Raw genomic sequence first — 25,039 nt, 5'->3', positions numbered from 1 at the left:
ATACGTTAATACGATAAAAAAGACATTCTGGTTCCATCCACTCATTACCCGCCACGTATCCCGCTCACATGCTCCCTTTATTACCGCCCCCTATTTAACGTCCCCTTCTTCCCCAACGCTACACTTACCTGTACCACACCCTGTATCTGTAGTACCTTCAAAAAACATTGACTTTACTCAAACCAAAATCAACCTCTAAACAAAAACCCATTATTTTTCATTCCACCAGATTTATTGCTCCAATTTTTGAATTATAATATCACAGAAACCGCTTTCTTTTTCTATCTACCTGTAAAGATCCTGCCAAAATAAAAAATACATTGTAAATTGTAATTGGCTTTGATGCTGATCAGTCCTTCTCACTTTCTCAGTGTTCCTTCAGTTGCGACGGCTGCAAAAATCAAGTCCGGCCCGGCCCGCAGCTCAAGCTAGTAAGATCTTTAAAAAAAAGCATTGCTTTTGCCTTTTTCGTTATCCATTGGATTTCTCATGTGATGGCTGTATATTACTTTTCATTTTTTTGGTTAATACAGATCAGCAAAATTCAAGCAATATAAGGGCAAATATTGGTGGAGTTGGAAGAAAAAAAAATTGAGTTAGAATACGCAGAATGCCGAAGCACATTCATCGCGGGGTGATGATGGAGGGTATCGCAATGCCGACGAAAACAAGGAAAAGAGGGTGCTCGTCCTCGTCGTCTTCTTCCTCGAGAATTCATCACTACAGGTTGAATAAGCGGGCCATTGTGGTGGGCCGGAGTCGGGCCGGGCTCGGGGGGTCCAGATCCGGCACCCAGGTGCCCACGTGGCGGACGGCGAGTGCCGTAGAGTCACCCAAGTATTCTCAGAGTGGCAGGCCGGCCCAGCCCGTTTCGGCCCGGCGGCTGGCGGCCACGCTCTGGGAGATGAATGAGATTCCGTCGCCGGGGTTGGGCGGGAGTGATTTGGAGGCGGTGAAGCAGCAGCTCAGGAAGAGTGGGACCAAGACTGTTTTCAAGAGAGAGAAAATGCAGTCGGGCTGGGGGCTGCGCTCCACCTCCGTTTCGGTCTCGGGCTCTCTGCCGCCGCATTTGTCGGATGCCTCGCACAGCCCGTCTGTTTCCGAGGTGGATCAATGCTTTTTTAACTGCTTTATTCTGCATATCATATCAAAATCTTGAATGTTCTCTAGTTTAAGGTGTTATTTGTTGTGTATTGTTTGACATGGTGGATTTGGCGATTCTTCTTTATCTAGAGTAGAATGTTGTGTTGGATTCTACTATATATACTTGTTCAAGAAAATTTAGTATTTGCTTAAATGGATGTTTGGAAAGCTCTGTTTCTTCAAGGAGTAGTAATTCTTATTTAGTTAATTGATTTTGTGGAAGGTTGATCCAAGTGGAATAGCGAGTGAGAAGAGGACACCATCGATTTCTCGAAGGCACACCTCTGCTGAAGTTGATTCTATCAGCAATGCTAGTTTTATGGAGGTACTCTTGTTTTTCTTTGGATACATTGCATCTTCAACGGTTGTATATCAAGTGCCTGAGTATGAACATGGCTTGCAGATTGAGAGCCGGTCGAGGGCCCCGACTTCGAGTGGATCGGTTAGTGGCGGTAGGAGTCGCCTAAAGGATGTAAGCAACGCTTTGACTACGTCGAAAGAGTTGCTGAAAATCATCAGCCGCATTTGGGCTCATCAGGCGGACCAACCTTCATCAAGCATGTCTGTGGTGTCTGCGCTGCATGCCGAGCTTGAGAGAGCTCGGACGCAGGTCAATCATCTGATGCAAGAGCAACGAACGGGTAGAAACGAGGTCCACCATCTCATCAAGTGTTTTGCTGAGGAAAAGACGTCGTGGAAGAGCAAAGAGCAGCAAGCAATTGAGGCAGCGATTGCATCCATTGCTGGTGAGCTTGAGGTGGAGCGCAAGATTAGGAGACGGCTCGAGTGCTTGAACAAGAATCTAGGGAAAGAGCTAACGGAGATCAAGTCATCATTCATGAAGGCAGTTAGGGAGCTGGAGAGTGAGAGGAGAGCAAGAGAGATAACTGAGCAAGTATGCAATGAATTAGCAAGGAACGTGGATGAGGATAGAGCTCAAGTGGAGAAGCTGAAGAGCGAGTCCATCAAGATTCATCAGGAGGCAGAGAAGGAAAGGGAGATGCTCGAGTTAGCTGATAAATTACGTGAGGGGAGAGTGCAGATGAAGCTCTCCGAGGCCAAGCATCAGTTCGAGGAGAAGAGCTCCGCCATCAGCAAACTGAGGAAACAGTTGGAAGTCTTCCTCGGAGCTAAAAGGGACAAAGATGACGAGAGAGCAACGTGTTTGAGTAAGCCGAACATCAGCTCACACGCACAAGACGATAGAGAGGTTGAGGATGCTAGAGACAGCAAGGCGGAATCAGCAGAAGGCGATCACTTGATTGAGAGCAAGAACAACACGAGCAAAGTCCACAAATGGGCTTATGCTTATAGCTCCGCCATTGCTCGTGATTCCAAGAAATCACCAGTTGATGAGATCAAAGCTAGGAACTCCATCTCCGGTCAGGTCTCTTGGAGGAGCACCGCACTCCAAAGGGCTATATCTGAAGGAGTGGAAGGGGGCATCCGTCGCCATGAGAAGGGAGATGGTTTCGACAGGCAAAGGTTTCCCGAGGTTGAGAAGGAACCACATAGAAGGAGCTACTTGGATGAGACGCAGAGATACAGAGGTGTGAAGGGACTCCACGAGCACGTGGTGTCGAGCCCTCGATCATCGTTAACCAGAGACTGCTACAGTCCATCCCAGCAGAGGGAGCAGCCATTGCCTTCCAGGAAACCTAAATGGTGACTTCTTTCTCAACTGTAGTAGGGAAAAAGACTGCTCTTTTAGAATAAAGAAACAATATGAAATCTTGGAGTTCTAATTGTGAAATATGAAGAAGTTAACATGATGTTGATTTTTTGCAAATACTTGAAATCCAGCTTTCATTTTGCTGCTATTATTGTTTTCTCATCTTCTTAATATTTACATTCTTGAACATGAGAATGGCATTTTCAATTGGTGAAGTGGTTCTATAAATCTTACATGCAGCTGTTATGAAGTTCTGCATCTTATTATTGTAATGGGGAACATTCATTCATCTCTAGCCCTTAATTTTTTTATTTTATATTTTGATTTTCCCATGTGGCAAACTTTGATTTGTGGAACTTCTAACCATAGAGCTTTTCAACTTTTGGTTTCTATCACAGTTTGTTACATGGGATAGGAAAAAAGCAAATACTACTACTTAGTTTTAAGTGGCACAATGGTAAAATAAGAATATTTAGAGGTGACAATAAGAGAAAATTAACATTGCGGTACATATTTCTTATTTCGCACCGTCGAAATTTATAATTCAAAGTTTCAAATATATTTATAAGGAGGCGCGCTCCAGTGAGACCCCATATTTTTCGTGTAACATGAGTACAATGAATAAGACATATAATACTAATGAACAAAACGTATATCTAATGAACAAGATGTATATACTGATGAAAAATAAAATTTAAAAAATTCGTAATGAATAAGACATATATACTGATGAACAAGGCCGTATATACTGATGAACAATGCAATATATACTGATGAATAACAAAATTTAAAATATTCTGCTTGCCTCCAGGATTCGAACCCTGCGAAAAAAAACCACCCTCCAAATACAATATCAGTCATAGGATTGATAAAATAAACGCACCAGATCGTGCCCTAGATCTCACTAAAATTAGGGGGTCTCATTGGAGCGGCCCCCTATCTATAAGTTCTTAAAATGACTCTATATGTATCATATTAAGATTTAAAATTAGTTGTTTGTTTTTTATAATTTATTATAATTATAATTGTTTTTCCATTTGATGTAGGCAGATTAGTAAGTTGGTATGGGCCTTGCAATAACATATTGGGCCTCCTGAAATTTTCAAAATGTTGTTACAAATCCTTGTCAAATTTAAAAGCGCAATGTATGTCATGCCTTACCGTAACATTTAATACATTTGCATGAGACGTTAATAAAATGATTAATCTAATTAATACACAACAAGCGCAATTTGGCAATGCGGGCTCGAGTTAGGCATGCCACATCGATTTTTTAGGTGACTAAAATAAATGAGGTGTAATTTTACAATAAATTAAAAAAAATAATGATATACATTGAATTGTTCTAACCAAATCTCATGCTCTAATCAAGATCGCAGCAATTTTTAATGATAAAAGCTATCTCAAGGGTGGAGGGACTACTCTTAATTTAAGTATCAATCCATAGTTGCTTGTGCATTTCATGTGAAGTCATATCAGAATACTCGTGAGGTTCACAAGCTTATTCGAGTTTAATTGAAGTTAAATGGATTTTTTTTGTATAGATTTATATTAGTATCAATTATTTTTATTTTTAAAAATAAATTATTTTATTCACAATAATACAACAAATTCATCATTTTCTTATCACAAATAAAATTAACTAAAAATTTAATTCAAGTTATTACTAGTTATAGTATGGAAACATAAATTTTACCTAATTGATAATTTTATATTTTCAAGTTAAATCACATAGCAAACTTATTTATGAGTTGACGAGCCTAATATTTCCAAGCTTAAGTTCCAAGCTTAAGTTCGACTTAGTTACCTAATAATTAATTTCACCAATTAAGCTCGAGCGAGCTTAATCGGGATAGCTTACGAATAACATGAATGTGATGTGTCACCCCACAATCTTGCCTAAGATCATAATCTAACAAAAATGTTTTAGTATTTATTTAATTTATTGGTTTTTAGATTTATGATAATTAATAAATGGCCATCTATGATTCAACCACAATATGATGGTATGGGACTGGATTTCAAGTGGGCCTCATCTTCAGGGTATGGCCCTATACTTATTACTCTCTTTCGTTCAAAATATATTTTTCTAGCTTTTTATATACAAATTAACAAAAACTATTTTTACCAAAAGTTATCCTTAATAAATATGAATTTGCAACTAATGCATGGTGAAAAATGTGAAGTTTGAAGTGAAGTATTAGATGTAATAAGTGAACTAGGATTGGGAAAAAGCTAGAACGATATTTTTTTATAAAAGTAAAAATATCCAAAACACTATTTATGTTTAATAGGTGGGAATAGCATTTCAATTTTCATGCATGTTTGGACTCCATTTTTAACTCTTCAGACTGCTGTCTAATCTTAATAGAATATATGAGTGGTATGCAGCAAACGTCTGCAGAGAAAAAATTCTTGAACAATATTAACATTTATCATTTTCTACGAGAACATAACTAATCTGATAAGGGCTTGCCTAACTTTGTAATATCTGAACGATTAAGGAAAAAGTGCAATGGCCCATTCAGAATATCAGAGCCCAACTATACAAGGTTCCTGCACCTTTATTAATAATACTCCATTCGTCCCACGAATTTTGACACGTATTTTTTTTTTTGGCCGTCCCACAAACTTGACACATTTCTAAATAGGGGTAATGGCCTCTAAATTCCTAAACTTTACCCATTTTCTCATTTTGCACCCATACTTTAAATTCTGTCTATAAATTCCTTAACTTTGTTATTTTTCTTATTTTGCACCCGATACTGAATTACTCCCTAATATATTTGACGTGGCATACACACGTGTCTCATAAATGATTAAACAATATTGTTTTATACAGATAAGCAGCCACGTAAATTAATTATTCTTTTCTCTTTTCCTGTCTCTTATTTCCTAGTAATGAACCCTAATTTCTGCCCCCATTTTCTCTCTCTCTCAAAAATCTCTCGATCTCTTCCTGAATTTCCTTTCTCTCGAAACTCTCTTGACATGGAGAAGAGATATTCTGGTCTGGGACTCTGGGTAGTTCATCGACAAATTCTTGGAAGTCTTCAACGAATCTAGGTAACAACGTGGGCATGAGAACAAATGATATCAAATTGTTAAGCATGAAATCTCTGCTGATGTCAAAATGTCCCACACGGAGAAGAACCCGGAATGTCGATACTATTGTTGCCGACGAGCGGTAATTGTTCGAATTGAGCATCTTTTGATGATTTCAATGTGTTCTTGGCTAATTTGAGTTATTTTGATTTTTTGTGCAACTGTACTATTATTCCCAATCTGATTATAGCTGCATTCTTTGCTTTGCAAAAATCAAGCTTGAAAGAGACAAGGCTATGGAGCAAGTGAACTGTGGAGTCTTGATGGAGAATATAAACATAGAAAGACTAAATTTGAAGAACAATGAAGTTGTTGGAATGAAGAATCAGCTTGAAGAGTTGATGAAAATCAATGAAGTCTTGGAGCTTAGGCTGAAAAATCAACAATGGGAGAACCAGACATTTATGGTTGCTCTTGTTGTAGTGTCATTTTTATTAGCATATATGATGAGTAGGTGAATTAGTATGTAATATATATAGTAGTTTAGAACTAATTTCAATCATGTTATTAACTTATAGCATATATGCTCGTATACTAATTTCAATTAGTTTCTATTAGTTTAGAACTAATTCCAATCATATATGCTCGTGTACTAATTAGTTTCAATTAGTTTGAATTGATTCCTAATTAGTTTAGAACTATTTTCAATCAAGCATATGCATATATGCTCGTGTACTTGTATATGCTGGAGCATATTTACTCCAGTTTAGAACTAATTTCAATCATTTTTATTTGCCTTCATATTGTGTACTTTAATGTCCAAGGATAGTTAATGCCGAGCTCTTGTGATTATTGAGCAAGTTTCTAATGAAACTAACAGACTCACAACAATGGGTTTTAGCACACCAATTCTGATTAATATTCACTTCTTAGTTCTTTAGCTTGTTGACCAGACCATTTGAAGTAATAAGTGGTTTGGAAGTTCTGAAGTATGCCATATGTAATTACTGATTTGTTAATACAGATAGATGCCAAGCAGCCAAAGCAAGCCGTTTGTGAGACAATACACATAGATAAGCTAAAAAGATTGAATAAATTAAAGAAATTAGCAACTAAATAGATGTGACATAAATAAAAGGTGGCCCCCATAAATCCAACAGATATATGAATGAGACCAATTAATCCACAAAATGCTGATTCTGTTTAAAAGGGCGTCCTATTAATTTTGAGAGCATAACACAACACAAAATTAAAGAACATAGCAGACACAATGAAAAAAACTGAACAGACTTGTATCTTAGCTTAAACAAAGAAAAAAACTGAACATATCAAGTTACAAACTGAAGTTCAAATGTACATCTCATATCACAATTTCAAAAAACAGAACATAAAGAAAAACACCAAAAATCCAAACTAACTTAACTTAACAACTTGCTTAGCCCCAAATATTTCTATCCACCTTACACAAATGAATTAGTGTTTCAAAAAACAAAGTAGTGCAGATGCAGATGCACTATAATGCTCAACTTCTGCTTTCTTGGGTACGTGAGATCTCATTCACAATCGTGCTCTGTCCCCTTGAACTTGATGTAGTGGTTGCCCTTGCTTCTTGTGAGATGTTGCTTGGTTTTTTAGATGGCCTGCCTCTCCTCCTCTGAAAAAATATAATAAGTTATATCTAATGCCACCAAATAAAATTGTTGACATAAATCAATTAAAAAACGTTTACCTTTTCTTGTGGTGGTTTATGCACAATTTCATTCTTGCATCCCCTAATGTTATGCCCTTCTTGATGACACTTTCCACAAGTCATCCTAACACCATGCTTGCTCAATTTGTGGGTATTCTTTTCCTCGGGATCTCTTCTCCTCTTTTTTTTCGGTCTTCCAGGCATTTTTCTGACTTCTGGAGGCTTCACAATGGAACCCACAACCTCAGGCCACATATTAGCACCTCTGACAGGTTCTAATCCAACCTCATATGCTTGTAAATACTTTCTCACAGTGTAGAAATCATGTACAAAATCAGCAGGGTCCAAGTTCATAAAATGTACTGCAGAGATGGCATGTATACATGGAATACCCGTAAGATCCCACACCCTACAAGTACATGACCTACCACCTAAATTTACAACAAAATTGCCTGCCTCTATATGCACTTCAAACTTACCACCTAAAGCAGGAAATGTATGACAATTTGCACTATACTCTCTCCTCTTCTCAAGTTGCTTTCTAACAGCTGGACAGATTCTATCATCAACCACAGACATCTCCTTATATTTCTTAACTTGTCTAACCATCAATGAAGTCCTAATTTCTTCACACATGTGGATAACATGCTTTCCTCTAGCATTCAATATATAACCGTTGAAAGTTTCACTGATGTTATTATCTATCATGTCACTAAACGCATTAGTTGAAAGAAATGCCTTACAAAACTTGTGAAAATCTCTGCTCATGAAGTCATCGTATGCGGCTGAGTTCTCTTGCTTTAATTCCTGGACAGAAATCTTGAATTCCTCCTCATTGGTGCTCCTAGCAGCTTTCCAGAACATGTTCTTCAAAGTAATACCCTTATTGGCTTTCTTCCAATTCATATACACATGTCGCGCGCAATTCCTATGTTCTGCCCTTGGAGCCAAGTTAGAGACTGCATTCTCAAGTCCCTAAACATAGTACAACAATGTCAGTATTAATGCAAATTAAAGAAGAAACTTACTGTAAATAAGTACTACCTTTTGTTGATCACTGATGAATGTCCAACCATGCCCATCTGTAATCCCAAGATCTTCAAGAAGGCACTTCAAAAACCATGTCCAACATGCTTCATTTTCTATCTCAACTACTGCCCATGCAATAGGAAACATTTGATTGTTTCCATCCTTCCCAGTGGCACACAACAAAATCCCTCCCAGGTAAGTCTTCAAGAAACACCCATCGAGGCCAATCAAAGGTCTGCAACTTAACTTAAATCCCTTCATGGTCGAACTAAAACCAACATACAAACCCTTAAACACATCTCCATCACCCAAGAGTAGCTCAAACCTCCCATCTCTATCACACCTCCTTAATTCTGCTAGGTATCTCCTAATTGATGCATAATGTGCATCTATTGAACCTCTGACCATTTCTTGGGCAATCTTTTTTGCTTTGTACAGCCTATCCTTGGAAACTTCTGTCTTAAATCTCAAAAGAATGTCTTTTCTCCATTCCGCCACTTTCATATCATATCTTACTCTAAAGACACTAAGGTATCTTTTAGCTAACCACTTACTGCTTACAATCTTATTATTCATATTCCTAGGACAATACTTATGATCACCGGCATAAGATTTTACTCTAAACGTTCCATCACTGCTTACAACACTAGCATAGATTTTCCAGGGACATGGAGGATTACACTTAGCCATGCACTTAGTTTTGGAGACCTTCCTAAAATGGATGTGCTTACCAGTTTCTATTGCCCATGATGTCAAAGCCCTTCTACACTCCAAACCATCTTGGAATTGCATTCCAATAACAACTTTTAGTTCTTTGTGCTTACATTTAGGGTCATAGATCACTCTACTTTTCCTATACCTCTTACCATCATCATCCTCATCCGTTTCAGAAGACTGCACATCACCATCAGATTCATCATATTCAGAAGCAGGCTCCTCACCATCATCAAAATCATCATTCACATCATATGTGTCTATAATGTCAAACACATTAACTACTTTTTTCAAATTTACTCTAGCATGTACAAACTCATCATCAGATATGAAATCAAGCTCATCTAAACTTACATCGGATGCTTCATCACACTTAGGGTTATATTCTAAGTCATATTCACTATCATCATCTTCTATAACATTCTGATTTCCACTCCCAACATCAGCAACAGTACCTATCGCAGCTTCACTCTCATTAACATCATCAGCTAGGTCTCCCAACTTTTTTCCTCCTTCAACAAATACATTAAGTACAATCAAATTCGAACTTAACATATCCAACATAGCCATGACATCACTATCGTGTTCCAAATTCATATATACATCAGTTTCTGGGATTCTATAACTCAGCCTAGACCAAGAAACGAAACCCAGTTTCTTGATTTCATCCACCAAGTCAAAGTACCCAAACCTATCTCTCTCAAACCCAAATTTTCCTGTGAAAGTACCCCCAACATACAAATATCTATCATCTTTTTCTCTAATGACAAATTCACCATCATAACTAAAATTAATCCCAAAACTTTCGCTGCAGTTTACAAAAAAAAAAAAAAATTAATACGTGCTAAAGAACACAGTGAACAGAACACAACATTACCAATTTATAGTTCTAAATGCCTAAAATATGAAGAAAAACAATAAAGCATTAGAATATTGGGGAATAGAGGACCTACCATCTCCAATTTGTACCCATGGTGCCGACGTAGCAACTGGTGGTCCACAAATTCAAATACCACCTATTTTTAATGCAAAAGTAAGGTGGTCCACAGATGATTTGGTGATTTCTCAAGAAAGCATAGTTTATTGAGAAATTGAGGAGGGGAACGAGAGTTTTTTAGAGATGAGCAAATGAAGGAATAAATTAGGGTTTAAACATAAATGAGGAAAAGAATAATTAATTTACGTGGCTGCTTATCTGTATAAAACAATATTGTTTAATCATTTATGAGACACGTGTGTATGCCACGTCAAATATATTAGGGAGTAATTCAGTATCGGGTGCAAAATAAGAAAAATAACAAAGTTAAGGAATTTATAGGCAGAATTTAAAGTATGGGTGCAAAATGAGAAAGTGAGTAAAGTTTAGGAATTTAGAGGCCATTACCCCTTCTAAATAAGGTAGTAATTTATTACTTTCTATCTCCTACTTTATCTCTTTTATTACATTCTCTCTCCTTTATCACTTTTATTATCTTCTCTCTTCTACTTTATCACTTTTATTACCTTCTCTTTCCTACTTTATCACTTTTATACTTTATTAACTACACACTTAAAACACTAATCTACAACTCATTAATTCCCGTATCGAAACCAAACGTGTCAAGATTCGTGGTACGGAGGAAGTATCAAAAAGTATGTCAATTTCTATAGCTTACACAGTTATCAAATTTAGCTAATTGAAGCTGAACGCTCAAACACAATTGTATAACAGATGATTAATTATATAATTAATATTTATTTCATATTTCTTTTACTGCTTACTAGTCTATTAATGACGGATTTTTTTATTTATTTATAAATTATACAAGTAAATAAAGAAATTCAAAGACCGCACGACGATGAACTCGAACCCAGGACTTCAGGCCTTGGAAATTAACCATTTATCGCTAGGTCAACACACGTACGCTATTAATGATGAATTTGCTCACGAGTTGAGTGGTTTTAATCTTGAATTTAACGCCTAACTTATTGAACAAAGTTAAATAAATTTGTATTGAATTAAGATTAGAGTAGTTTGTGAATAACTCCCTTAAACGTTCAATTAGAGATTGTTGAGGTCTTGTTCAAATGATAAAGTCTTCTATTTTATTTGGATATTGTCTAACCGGTATTAAATTATTATGCAAATCATTTCGAATTCCTTGTAACATAATAATCAATTCATAATGTAATATTTATCTTGTATCTAAAAAGATCGGGTAGATATTGAACATTGTGAACATTGTAATCTGAGGCATGTAAAAGTGTCATAGTCAATAAATTAACGTTGTACTCCATCCGTTGTAATAATAATATCCCAAAAATTATGAGGCACACAAATTAAGAAAATATAAATAAAGTAAATGAAGCGATGGATAGAAAGACTAGTGAAAAAAATAGGAGAGAGATAAAATAAATGAGTAGAGAGAAAGAGAAAGTAGATAAGTAAATTATTTCCTAACTAGATGAAATCAAACTATAAATTAAAAACTTATGAATTTGCTAAAGCATAGTGCACATTACTTATCATAAGTTCCTGAAATTATTTTGTGATTTTTTTTCCCAGAAAAGATCTTATGTGTTCTCAAATTATATACTTACTTATTTAGGATGTGTTTGTTGGTCCCTGAACATGTTCGAAAGTCTATGAGGACTTTGCTTTAACCAATAACATATCATTAATAAAATTATCTTGTACATGCAATGCAACAAATAGTTAAGTCAGCTTTATATATAGTGAAATTACTGAACACGTACTGCCCTACTGAAAAATATAAACAAATTAAAGTGTTTGTATGCCCCTATATTCGCCAAAGAGGGCCCTAGTCATAATTAACAATTTGTAAGAAAATACGACATCGACTGTAAGAGCATCTCCCTAGTCATAATGAACAAATTGTAAGAAAATACGACATCGACTGTAAGAGCATCTCCAACGCGGTGTTGAAGACCCGCGTCGACCCGGGGCGATGGAAGACTCCTCGCGTTGGAGACCTCGGCTGGGTGGAAGCCGGGGCGAAGCTACGACGCAGGGCGATGGTGGGGAGGTGTATGGCACGTCTGGCGGACGCGCCTATTAAAAAAAATAAAAAATACGTTTGCTTTCAAAAATTTAAAACCGTTTGAATTTTTCTTTTCTTTTTTTGAAGAAAATTCGACCGTTTGATGTTAAATGGCTAGTTTAGGGATTTTTTTTTCTTTCTTTCCCTCCTATAAATACCACATTTCCCCTACATCAAATTCACTCTTCTTACTCTCTGAACTACAATTCTCCAATTTAAATTTTCTTGCAATGGATTGCGAGTTCGACAAATATCTTCAACAACACGCCGGAGGTGAAAGCGTCCCTCCTCATCTCCCGATGATGGGGTTTGCTCCGTTCTCGCAAGCCTCAAATATCTTGGCTACGGAAAATCTTCCAATGCCGGCGGCGCTACCAAACATCCAAGAAGAGTCGGAGGAGAAGCCGAAGTCCAAGACACTCCAGCGAAGAGACCGAGCTCGTGGCAATATTGTGGGCGGAGGCTACCCACAATCCTATTTTGGGAACGGCCCAAAGGTTGCTCCAACATTGGGGAGATATTACTAAGAAGTACAACGCGCTCAAACCTCTGGGAGCGCCGACGCATAAGTCAGATCATCTCAAATCCCACTTTGCACGCGTCCAAAAGGAGACGAAATTTTTCGAGGGCTACTACAACACTTGCAGGGAGAATTGGGGCAGCGGTATGAGCAACGACCAAATCATCCAACAAGCCCAGACGATGTTCGAGGCGAATTTCAGGAAGCAATTCTCCTACATCAAAGCTTGAAAAGTCCTGCGCGAGTGTGAAAGGTCTCGTCGCAAGCCGTGAATGTCCACTCCGCGAAAAAATCAAAGGCTCCGAAGGCCAAGCAACCACTACTTCTTCGGAGCTGAGTATCACGACGAGGCCCCAAGGCCAAAAAGCGGCGAAGCAAGACAAGGGCAAGGGGAAGAAAGGGGAAGAGTCTTCGGAAAAGTCGTCGTAGTACTCCGAAGCCCTTGAGAAGGTCGCCGAAAGCATGAAGGAGAATGCCCTCCAAACGAGCCACATCGCCGAAGCCAAAAACAAGCAAGCCGAGTTGAAAAGGGAGGAGCTCGATATGAAGCTTCTCAGCATGGATACTACGAACATGACGGATGCACAAAGGACATTGCACAATCACATGGTCCAAGAAGTGCTCAAGCGTCGTGGACTTATCTAGAGAAGGATTTTAATTATGTAGTTTTTTTTTTCTTTAGTTTAAATTATGTAATTTTTATTTATTTAAATTATGTAATTTTTATTTTATTTGCAATGTTTGAATTTTAATTTTAATGAAAATTTGGAATTTTAAAATTAAAGTTTAGAATTGGGGATTTTGTGGAAATAAAGATCTAAGACACAAGAGCTGTGGGGACCACCACCGAAGACACAAGCATTGAAGATGCTCTAATATAATTGATCCTTAGTTTTACGCTAAATTGCACCTCTAAAAGTCTTGAACTATTGATAATTATAATTAAATATAAGAATTATCATAAAATTAATAAAAATGTCGCGGTGGTTAATTTTTTATGATATACTAGTTTTAACTTTTAACCTATTTAATAGTAATATAATTCTTTTAAAATTGACGCGCGATAGCATCTGATAAGCTGCATTGACGTACTCTGAACATTGAACTTCGGAATATTATTGTTGGTTTTGTGATAGTTCTGCATATTGTGGTTAACAATAATTAAGTTGGGTCGTGAATATTAATTTATTTAAGAAACAATAGGGCCGAATGACCCTATTCAACATACAACATCAAATTTTGTCCACCATTTGAAAAAACATAAATTTTAGCCATTTTTTGTATGTCATGACTATTCTACCCTTCTCTCTCTTTCCTCTCTCTTTCTCATCTCCCTCTCTCTCTCTCCAGCGGCTGCGCTATCTCCTCTCTCCTTCTCATCTCCCTCTCTCTTTCTCCAGCGGCTACGCGGCAGCGGCGCCGAGCAGAAGTCACCGGAGCAGATCTGATCGCAGCGGCGGTGCCAAGCAGATCTGATCGCAGCTGATCTGATCGCAGCGGCGGAGCTGATCTGATCGCAGCGGCGCCGAGCAGAAGTCAGCGGCAGAATTCGTCGGAGTAGAGGATGAGGCGGCGGCGGTGGAGGAGATCCGATCCTCTGAAACGCGTGGAGGAGGGATTGGTCAGGTGGCGGATGATGAGGCGGCGGCGGCGGCAGATCTGATCTGATCTGATCTGTGCTGATCTGATCTGTGCTGCACGTATGGCACTTATGGCACTATTAGTGCCATAAGTGCCATAAGTGCACACTTCCCCCTAGGGTTTAGATGTTCCATTTAGGGTTTAGATGTTCCATTTAGGGTTTAAATGATGTTGTTGTTTCTGTATTTGTGCTGCACGTATGGCACTTATGGCACTATTAGTGCCATAAGTGCCCAAATGACCATTTTACTTAGTTTTATTTTGAATTTTCGTTGGCACTTATGGCACTATTAGTGCCATAAGTGCCAAAATGACTATTTTACTTGGTTTTATTTTGGATTTTCGATGGCACTTATGGCACTAATAGTGCCATAAGTGCCTAACCCGACCCGGCACGCGACCCGCGTGCCTGATCCTACCCAGTCCGCCTCATTAAGGGCAAAAACGTCCAAATCAATAAAAATGGCCAAAATTTGTGTTTTTTCAATGTGTGGCCATAAATTGTGTTTTATGCTTCATTTTGGCTACTTCAAAATTTTACTCTTTATTTAAATCGGTAATTTTTACCCATTATAATTTATTAAAACAATGATAATTTAATAAGTGTATTTGACCCTTAATTAGGTACTTCTATGATGGGGAAGAATTAAAAAAAAAAAATTACTTGAATTTATTAGGAAAAAATATGGACCACCATTCTATCTTTATATGATCTCTATTATAGTATCATATACAAATAAACATGGTTTGTGAGTTAACTCATGAAATCAAGTTTATACCAGAGCTCATTATATATCTCTTTCTGTATAGCTCTATGCATGTCTAATTATTTGTTGTTTTAGTTGTTAAACTTCCTCCCCGAAAATGTAGGATAAAAAAAATGAAGTATAAGAGTCGATTCTTTAATTTATAGAATAAAGTAGATAAATGGAAGAGAGGCCAAAAAGTGAAAGGATGACAATAGACAAAAATATGGAGTACAAAATAATAGAATAAAATAGAAGGGGATTTTTTATTTATTATTATTATTAAATGAAGTTATAAAAATATGCAGTTTTCGTGTCAATTACAAAGTCATTGGAATAGAATTTGCGAATATATCTGCTAGTAATTTTAATTTTATTAATCCAAAATGCGTGAACATATTTTGTAAGTTTCAGCGCCGTTTAATAAATAAAAGAAAAATGATGATTGATGAATAACATGGTGCATGTGATCAGCTATATCAATAGATGCCCACTGTCGCAATCACCCCAACAAAGTGTATCACCCATTTTTGTCATTTCTAGCACCATTTTCTAAATTGACCTCATATATATATAGCAATCCCCCGTGATCCATCTATTTTTTATACACCATATATATATATATAGGGGTGCACTCCAGTAAGACTCCCCTTTAAGTGTTAGGACTAAGATACAATATAAACCATATGATCTGATAGATCCAACCGTGTAGATTGATTTGGTATTTTTAATCTATTTTTTATTAATGTCGTTTTATATTGTGTTCACACTATTAAAAGGACATTTCAGTAACTTTCTCCAAAACGTGCCTGAACAACTCCCTCAATTTTCGGAGGCCAATTAATTGCTGAAACTTACCGCCTCCTTTTTGACTTTTTGTTTAGACGGTATTTTTTTAATTGTTGGCCAAAAAAACTTTCCTTCATTTTAACATTTCGGCTACAGTACATCATTTGGTTCCTTCATTTACCCTTTCTTCCTTATGCATTTAGATTTAAGTACAACTTGGTGAACAATAAATAGATAAGTCTTAATTCTTATTCAAAAGCATAAGATTTATATTCATTATCAAAGGTTTGTTGTGCACCTAAAAAACTAATTGAATCTGTTTTTGGTAGGATGCTCCTTCGGTGGAAAAGGTTTTGGACATGACTAAGGCCATCGATACGACAATTGTGAACACGGTAATATGCATTTAAAGACTGAATAATATTCAGTAGGTTTAGAAACGTTGTGCATTGAGAAATATTTATTAAGTTGTGCAATTTTAAAAAATTCAATTCGTCAGATAAAACAAGTATTTTTTGTTGTGATGGCTGTTATAAAGCACATGTTTTTTATTCATTAGCAAAGGATGGTTGTGCACATGAAAAAAAAAAATTGGTAGAATCCTCGTCAACTGAAATTGGATTTGGACATGGCCAGCCACAATGCAACTGAGAACATGGTATTATGCATTACACATTTCGTATTATTCAACATGATTATGTATGCTGTCATATTATACATTATAAACTATATTATACAGATGCATAATATTCAAATTATAATGAATAAAAGCATACTACTGACAAATAAAACACCTTCAATCGATTTTGCTTTACCCTTGTTTTTTTTACCTTGTGGAAGAATTAGGTTCTGCAAAATCAGCATAATCAGCATCGAGTGCATAAAAAATCAAGAAGAATTAAGATTGCAAAATAAAGATTTATCAATAAACGAAAACTGAAGAAACTATATTTATGCGAAAATAAAAAAACTCACAAACATACTTGAGTTTCTCCATGAAAAGGTATATGAGCAAGAAGAATTAATTAAGATTGCAAAATAAAGAGTTATGAAGAAACGAAAATTGAGAAATACGAATTTGATAGGAAATGAGAAAGTGATATAGAGCATAATAAAAATAATTAGTGAAAAACGTCTAGGATATGTATCAAATCAAAATTAACATAAATATAAAAATAATTTAGATATGTAAAGAATCTAAAACGGATATGGAAGAATTTACAATGACAAGTCTAACCTTTATGGAATTAAATAATAAAAAAATTAGAAAAAAATCTAGCCATAGGATTAATAAAATAAACGCACAAGATCGTGTCTTAGATCTCACTAAAAATAGGGGGTCTCATTGGAGCGCTCCCCTATATATATATATATATATAGGGTGCGGTTATAGTGAGAACCACAATTATCGTGAGAACATAAGAACCAATAAAATTACTGCATCTGCTATAATGCATCCGCTATTAAATTTAATGCATCCAAAAAAAATATTTTTTTTGCTCCCTTCAGGATTCGAACTCAGCATCTGCATCCATCCACCAAGATGATGCATCCACCGTAGATCTTGATGATCGAATGGCTTAAAATGGTTCTCTGTTCTTATTTTATTAGTGGTTCTTATTTGAACCTCTCCCTATATATATATATATATATATATATATATATATATATATATATATATCATTTTTATTTGTAATTAACGGTGCTTACGGCTGGATCTATCTAACATTACAGGGATCGTTTGGTTGATACAGTATGAGACAATGCTTGATTTATTTATATCGTACTTTATTCATTTATAAAAAAAAATTATCATTTTTTTAATAATAGTAGGGTTCATATATCTTCACTTACATCTAAAGTGAGACTGTTACTCTATTCATAACTTCATTCATATTTTAGTTAAACATGTGTCGTCCACAATGTGATAATTTTCTTATGAACAAAGAGAATATAAAATATCAATATTATATTTGATTAAATGTAATGAATAATTTTATATATTTATAAATAAATTATGGTAGAAGAGTGAAGTTTTGATAGTTTAATATATTAATTTTAAGTAGCTAGGAAGGTGAAATTATGGTACTCCCTCAGTCCCACTATAAATGAGACTATTTCTATTTTGGGTGTTCCACCATAAGTGAGACTCTATCCTTTTTGGATAAAAATTTTACCTTTTAAATATCTTTTCACTTTTTCACTTACACACAAAATACACCTTTATTAAAGCTTATGCCTAAAAAGAGTCTCACTTATAGTGGGACGGAGAGTATTAATAAATGGTATAATTTGACTTTGTGTCACGTATATATCTCACCTAAAAGATGGTATATAGAATTTCAAGAATCTGTACAATGCTGTCGTTTTATAAAGGGTCTCATGTTTTAAACTAATTATAATATTATAATGTCATAAATATAATTATCTACTTTCTTGTATTAACTGTCGAACAAGTATTTTGTGACATTTCCGTTATAAATTTTCTACTTTCTTATATTAACTGTCCCGAATACATCATATTCGTGTATCATTTTTAATTTTATTGTGTGTAATTAAGTATTGTTTAGTTGGATTTTTTTTAATTTTAGTTGGATTAATTTATTGTGAATAATTTTAATTCATGTTTGAAAAAAAAATGACCGATATCGATAACAAAAATTGGCAAAATCGTCAATGTGGTATAATTCAAGTGACAAAGATGAGACATCCAAAGACTTTCCTTTGTGAGAGGTTTTGGGTTCAATCCCGTTTCATTTGTGTGCGGATATTTTTTTCACTTTTGTGTGATGTAGAGGTTCCGTCTGCGTGCGGAGTTATTTATTTGATTCCATAGTAGATATCTCTTGTAATTTTCAAAAAAATATATTAATTGGCAAAATTTTGTTATTTAATTCGATAATAGATAACCGTTGTAATTTTTAAAATATATTCTATATATCAATTGGCAAAATCTCCTGCAGAAGACCGCAATTAGAGTTAATAAAAATTCAGCAATTTTTAATTTAAATTTATTAATTATCTATTAGAGTTTAATCAAATTAGAAACTTTCATTAAATATCTAATTAAAAACAATCATCAAATTCTAATTTAGTTTTGCATATTTTTTAATAGTGCGATGTACCATCATAAACGTTAGTATTTTATTTCATCATCGATTATGTCACGTTAATTATTCGACTAGCCATCTTAGCAAATCTTAATCGACAGTAAAATTAGATTAAACTAATAATTTGTTAATAATCACACTATATTTCAAAATTCATATGAAATTAAATTTTGATGAAAATTCTATAATTATTATACTATGTTCTTAAAGTTACATGCTAAATTTTTTTCTCGAAAAAAAAATAATTAAATATTTAAATAATGACGGAGGCTTAGCCGCTGAGGTAAACCTTTTGTCTGAAATTCATCAGAAATAGAAATATAGTAATAATGACACAGAACAGTGTTTGATAAAATAATTTTGCAGAAAAATAAAGAACAAATGAAAATGAAGAGATAGATATAGACAGTGGGTGTGATGCTATTAATTACGTGACACGTAACAGGGGCAACGATTAAATAATTATAGAGAGTGAGGAGAGAAATCAAACACGAATGCAATTTCAGAAACGGTCTACCGATTTATTCCATGTTAGATCAAAATCTTATCTCATTTTCTCTCTGAATCATATATGGTTTCTCCATTTGGATTCAGCACCAAAATTAAGTGTCTGCTTCCTCTTTTTTGGTCATATATTCTTTAAATATCATTCGCTCTGTCCCATTAATAATGAATGATACATTATCTTTTAATACGATTATTAAAAATAAAAGTGATTAAAAAATAAAAGTGATAGAAAGTGATGGAGTCACAATTTTTTGTGAAAAAAATATATTTCTTTCTTTAAAATAGGCCATTATCAATAGGATAAAAAAAAATGAATCTTTATCAATAGAACAGAGAATATAAATTAATTTAATGATAATTTTAAAGTTAATTATTTTCGATGTATCCGTTTAACAGTCGTTTAACAGGCTCCTGTCTGTTTTTTTTTTTTCTTGCTCTGTTTTCCGGTATTTCTTGTGCCGTGTTTTATTTTATAAGATGAAGTTTTTTCCTGGTCAAAAAAAAAGTCGTATATTCATATGTCACGTCCAATTGTATAAATATAATAATGTAGAAAATTATATATTATGTATCATAAAAACGACGTTGTTTGTATATCGTTTTATCAATACGTGATTTCAATGTTTCTTGTCATTAAATTTGTACAATTGAAAATGTCACCGGTAAAATCGGTTGCTAACTGGATTATGCAGTGTCATAATCACTAACATAGGAAAAATTATTAAATTAATTCTGAAATTTGAATAACGTATGAATTGAAGTTTGAATTAAAATTATTACTGAACTAATTTATGATGTTAGACAACTGTATTTGCTCTAATTAAATTTAGGTTCGTATATTTCTAAAAGATTTGAAAATTGGAAAGCTGCCCAATCTTAACAACGCTCCCATTATCACGAACTTTGACTTTAATTTTTAATCCAATCCAATTAAAAATTGTATAGATCTTTTCTTGTGGCTGCAGATAATTACTATCAAACTGGCGAAGTGGATGGCTACATTTATGTAGTTTTGAACTTCTCTCGTATGCGGCGACAGCGTGATACAAATGGTGGCGCTCGCTCTATCGCTACTTTTGTTAGAAACTAGTACATCCATCCGTGCACGGTGCAACGAAGCAAAATTAAATTATATATTTAAATATATAAATATAAATAAATATAAAATATTTTACAAATAAAATAAAACAATTCACATAAATTACTAAATGTTGAATTTAAAAACGTAAATTTTCAACTTTATAAAAAGTGTAATAATAATGGTATTAAATAAATTTGGATTATTTGATGATGAAATTTGTCATTACACCTTGTTATTATTATAGAGTATTATGTATCATACTTAATAAATAAATATTTTCATCTACAAATATAAATAATAAGTTGTAAAAATTTTATGAATAAAGAGAGAATAAATATTTTAATTTTTAAAATTTTCATAACTTATTCGCTTTAATTTATTTTTTTATGATTTTATACCATATTAATTGATTTCATCACAGATTTAAATTTAAAATGCATATTAAATATTTTTTCCATAATGCAAATTTGATGATGTTTAGAAAAACATTAAAAAAGAGAGAGAAAGAGAAAAAAAATAGTGAACAAATTGATGGAAGAAGAGAGAAAAATGGAGGGAAAAAACTTCCTTTTTGTATATTATATAGATTTTAACGATCTACAACTATTATGTTTCATTCGAAAAAGTATATATATTCGTGTTAATAGGCAAAAAAAATACTCATTATAAAAAAATTATAAAAATTATTTATTTTAAACTTGAAAAAATAAAGTTGCTCTTACTTAAATTATACTAGTAAATTTTATTGAAATCAACATGTTCGACCATCGTTAGTCAAATACATCGAGCATTAGTGTATATGTGATATATACATTAATGCTCGACATGTTCGATCTCTATGAGTCTAGATTAGTGATAAATATATCAATGCTCGACATGCTCAGTCATTGCAAGTCGAGCAATCGAGCATTCTTAGGAAATGTATTAATGTCTGCCATTAGTTATGTATTACGAATCGAACATTAGTGTAAAATTGACTAATGCTCGACATAAGTAAAAAATAAAAAATAAACCTAATACATATAATTATTTATAAGCATTATAAAATATGGATATTTTTTAAATTTTACCTTTGATATATATCATTTTGTCCCTGTATAAGTAAAAATTTGTGTGCACTCAAAGTTATCATAATTAATTTCCTCTAAAACCACCAATCAATTGCCCGAATAACTAATAGTCACATGATTCCTTTGGGAGACGCAAGTATAATATAATAATATAACTACTTTAATTATATTTTTTATTTTTTATATTTTTATTAAAATCAACTTTGGTTAAAGCTTTTAAAATTATTTTAAAATTTAGTTTTCCTATTTTTTATGGGAAGTTTAAACTTGTTCCATACATGTTATATATATGGAGTGTAATGATTCTCTAATTTCTATTTCATTTATAGTATAATCGATCTGCTATACATATTTGGTGATAATAACTGATTGAAATTTGAAGAATTACTAGTCCAGGTACAGAATTTATTAGTTGAGAATGAGATTTTACATATTTGAATCGAATTGGGCAGGTCGCTTTGTTCCTGTATAAAATAGTTGCTGCTGATGTTGCAACTTGCAACTTGCATTTTACAACCTAACTAGATTTGCCTTAATTCCCTGCCATCATAGTTAAAATAAATATATATATATATATATATATATATATATATATATTAAAATATCTAATTTTATATATTATTCATAGTTATACAATTATACTAAAAAATAGAATAGTACATTAACAAAATAAAAGTTCCAATATTTCATAAAATTAATTGTTAGAAACGAAAATTTGCAAATGGGATGAATAATCACAATTACTATTTTTAAAAAATCGTAATTGTTTTTTATATTATATATAGGGGAGGGCTAGAATAAAAACACTCTTAAGTGTATAAAATATAAATGATTTTCAGCCCTTAGATCATCAAGATCTACGGTTGATTCGTAACCCTGTTGGATGAATTCGTGGTCCAGGGTTCGAATCACAAAGGTAGCAAAAAATTATTTTTCATAATTTGTAACTATGTTTGATGAATTCGTAACCTTGTTGGATAAAATTCGTACATTAAAAAACGTTTATATTTATATTTTAAGAAGTGTTTTTACCGTAGCCCTCCCCTATATATATATATATATATATATATATATATATATTTAGTTAGAAACATATATATAATCTATTAATTTATGTTAAGATTAAATATGATATTTTTAAAATTATAGATTCATTATTGGTTTAATCAATCAACCAATTATAAAGTCATATATAAATATACTAATACAATATTAAATTAACTCCAATTAAGACCACCTATAATTATAATTTTTTTATAGCAAAAATATATTCTCGTATATTAATTTTAAACACCAGGTGCTAATTTTTTTTTATAAATTTATTCATCTTTAAATTCATAATTTTTGCCTTCTTGTAATATATTTACATAAGTTTATAACCAGTGGCCGTCTTGCCTAAAAATTGATTAGTGGACTTCCTCTAAAAATTAAAAGATTAATTGGTGGAGGTAAATTAAGTTATTAAACGCGGCCCTTTCTACTGCCAACCTCTTTCGAATAACGACTTAGGTCAGGTTAACCCAGAGGAGCAGACACAACGACAGGCAAAGGGAGAAAAGAGAAGACAAAAACAGAGGAGGAAAAGACTTGGCGGAGACATTCCAATCAAATTTGGGCTTAATCGCCTGCTGCAAAATAGAATCAAGAAACCTCACTCAACCAACATGCTTTCGAGGAAAGGGATTGCAGGGAAGGAGAAATCTCTCCTGTTACCTAGCGGGGGTGAAGGAGACGAGGAGAGGGAGGGTTTCCCAAGTAAGGCTCCGATTTCTGAGGAGGTTTCTGCAGAAGTTAACCAAATTCTGGTGGAGGAAGGGACGAGAATATGGGATTTCGGGAAAAAACTTGGCCTTTCTTCTTCTGTTGGTGATCTGGAGATGGCGAAAGAGTTGGGTGAGGCTGAGAAGATCGATGGCGCCGGGGAGAAACAGGTAACAATTTCCTTATGAAGTTGATGTCTTTTAATATCAGAGGGCTGGGAAGTAGAGTTAAAAAAAGGGAAGTGAGAGAGTTGATTCATAAACAGGAGATCGATGTGTGTTTCATCCAAGAAACAAAATTGGAAAAAATGGGGGATGTGGAATTCAATACTATCTGGGGTTCTGATGACTTTGGATACGCATTTCGCAATGCTGAAGGCAGGTCGGGGGGAATTCTTACCATTTGGAATGCTTCTAAATTCTCGAGCTCAAGTCAGTGGGATACGCCGGGAGCGGTGATCGTCAATGGGGTGTGGAAAGATGGGAATTTTCGATGTTGTTTGGTTAATGTTTACGCTCCCCAAAGTTTACAGGATAGAGAGCTTTTGTGGGATAAGCTGGAGTTGGTTGCGAGGCAAAATAGAGATCTGTGTGTTTGCTTCGGGGGGGACTTTAACTCGATTCGAAACCTGGCCGAAAGAAATGGAAGGGGCACGCAGGTGTCAGCTAGAGATATCCAGAGTTTCGACCTTTTCGTGAGAAGAAGTGAGATGGAAGAAATTAGACTTCAAGCAAGAACTTTCACGTGGTATCAACCACAAGGGAAGTGCAAATCTAAACTGGACAGATTTTTGGTGAATGAAGAATGGTTGTCAGTTTGGGCTTTCACAAAGGCGAGAGGGCTCCAACGATCGATTTCAGACCATTGCCCAATTCTCCTTGAAACGAATAAGGTGGACTGGGGACCGAAACCTTTCAGGTTCCTCAACGCTTGGACAACTCATCCGGATTTTGACACAGTGGTTCGAGACTCTTGGCAACGTATCGGAATTTCTGGAAGAAGTTGCTTTGTGTTTAAAGAGAAAATCAAAAGATTGAAAGAAGATCTCAAGGTTTGGAGTAAGGCGGGATTCGGGATTGTCGAGGAGAATATTTCAAAACTCAAGACGGAAATACTCAAATGGGACTCTATTGATGATGTGTTCGGGTTGGAAGAGGAAGAGGCTGTTTTGAGATGTGAAGCGGAAGCAAATCTCCTTACTCAGTTGCAGCATCGGGACAGTACTCTCGCTCAAAGGGCTTGTAATCGGTGGCTTAAGGATGGGGATTTGAATAGTAGCCTTTTCCACAAGGCTATTAATGGCAGAAGAGCGAGGAATAATGTTTCGGGGCTTAACATGGACGGGGCATGGATTCAGGAACCCAACGAAGTGAAAAGAATTGTCAAGGATCATTTTCATTCTCAATTCAGGAAAAGATCCAGAGCTTGCCTTAGGTTGCCAGATGATTGTGTTAACCGGAAAATTTCAGATTCAGCAAGA

At 34.6% G+C, this 25,039-nt stretch overlaps 3 protein-coding genes across 4 annotated transcripts; 1 reads left to right on the top strand and 2 right to left on the bottom strand.

The window, feature by feature from the left end:
- Positions 1-123: 123 nt before the first annotated feature.
- On the top strand, positions 124-2,963 carry LOC131002289 (uncharacterized protein At5g41620-like). Of its 2 annotated transcripts, XM_057928788.1 has the most exons (4): positions 124-431; positions 534-1,105; positions 1,367-1,468; positions 1,547-2,963. In XM_057928788.1, exons 2-4 carry the CDS (start codon positions 611-613, stop codon positions 2,810-2,812), a joined length of 1,863 nt encoding a protein of 620 aa, XP_057784771.1. In that variant the 5' UTR covers positions 124-431; positions 534-610; the 3' UTR covers positions 2,813-2,963. The 2 variants fall into 2 exon arrangements, with proteins under 2 accessions (XP_057784771.1, XP_057784770.1); XM_057928787.1 differs by having other exon boundaries at positions 1,367-2,963.
- A 4,168-nt stretch (positions 2,964-7,131) lies between these two features.
- LOC131002283 (uncharacterized) lies at positions 7,132-8,565 on the bottom strand. The gene is made up of 2 exons (XM_057928778.1): positions 7,590-8,565; positions 7,132-7,514 (listed from the first exon to the last, which is right to left on the bottom strand). Exons 1-2 carry the CDS (start codon positions 8,454-8,456, stop codon positions 7,383-7,385), a joined length of 999 nt encoding a protein of 332 aa, XP_057784761.1. The 5' UTR covers positions 8,457-8,565; the 3' UTR covers positions 7,132-7,382.
- Positions 8,562-9,863, bottom strand: LOC131002270 (uncharacterized). The gene has a single exon (XM_057928754.1). It carries the CDS (start codon positions 9,861-9,863, stop codon positions 8,562-8,564), a length of 1,302 nt encoding a protein of 433 aa, XP_057784737.1.
- Between the last annotated feature and the right edge of the window lie 15,176 nt (positions 9,864-25,039).

The sequence above is a fragment of the Salvia miltiorrhiza genome, unplaced genomic scaffold (genome assembly GCF_028751815.1).
Source record: "Salvia miltiorrhiza cultivar Shanhuang (shh) unplaced genomic scaffold, IMPLAD_Smil_shh fragScaff_scaffold_101, whole genome shotgun sequence".
NCBI lineage: Eukaryota > Viridiplantae > Streptophyta > Magnoliopsida > Lamiales > Lamiaceae > Salvia > Salvia miltiorrhiza.
This window is presented reverse-complemented; position numbering and strand designations above follow the sequence as displayed.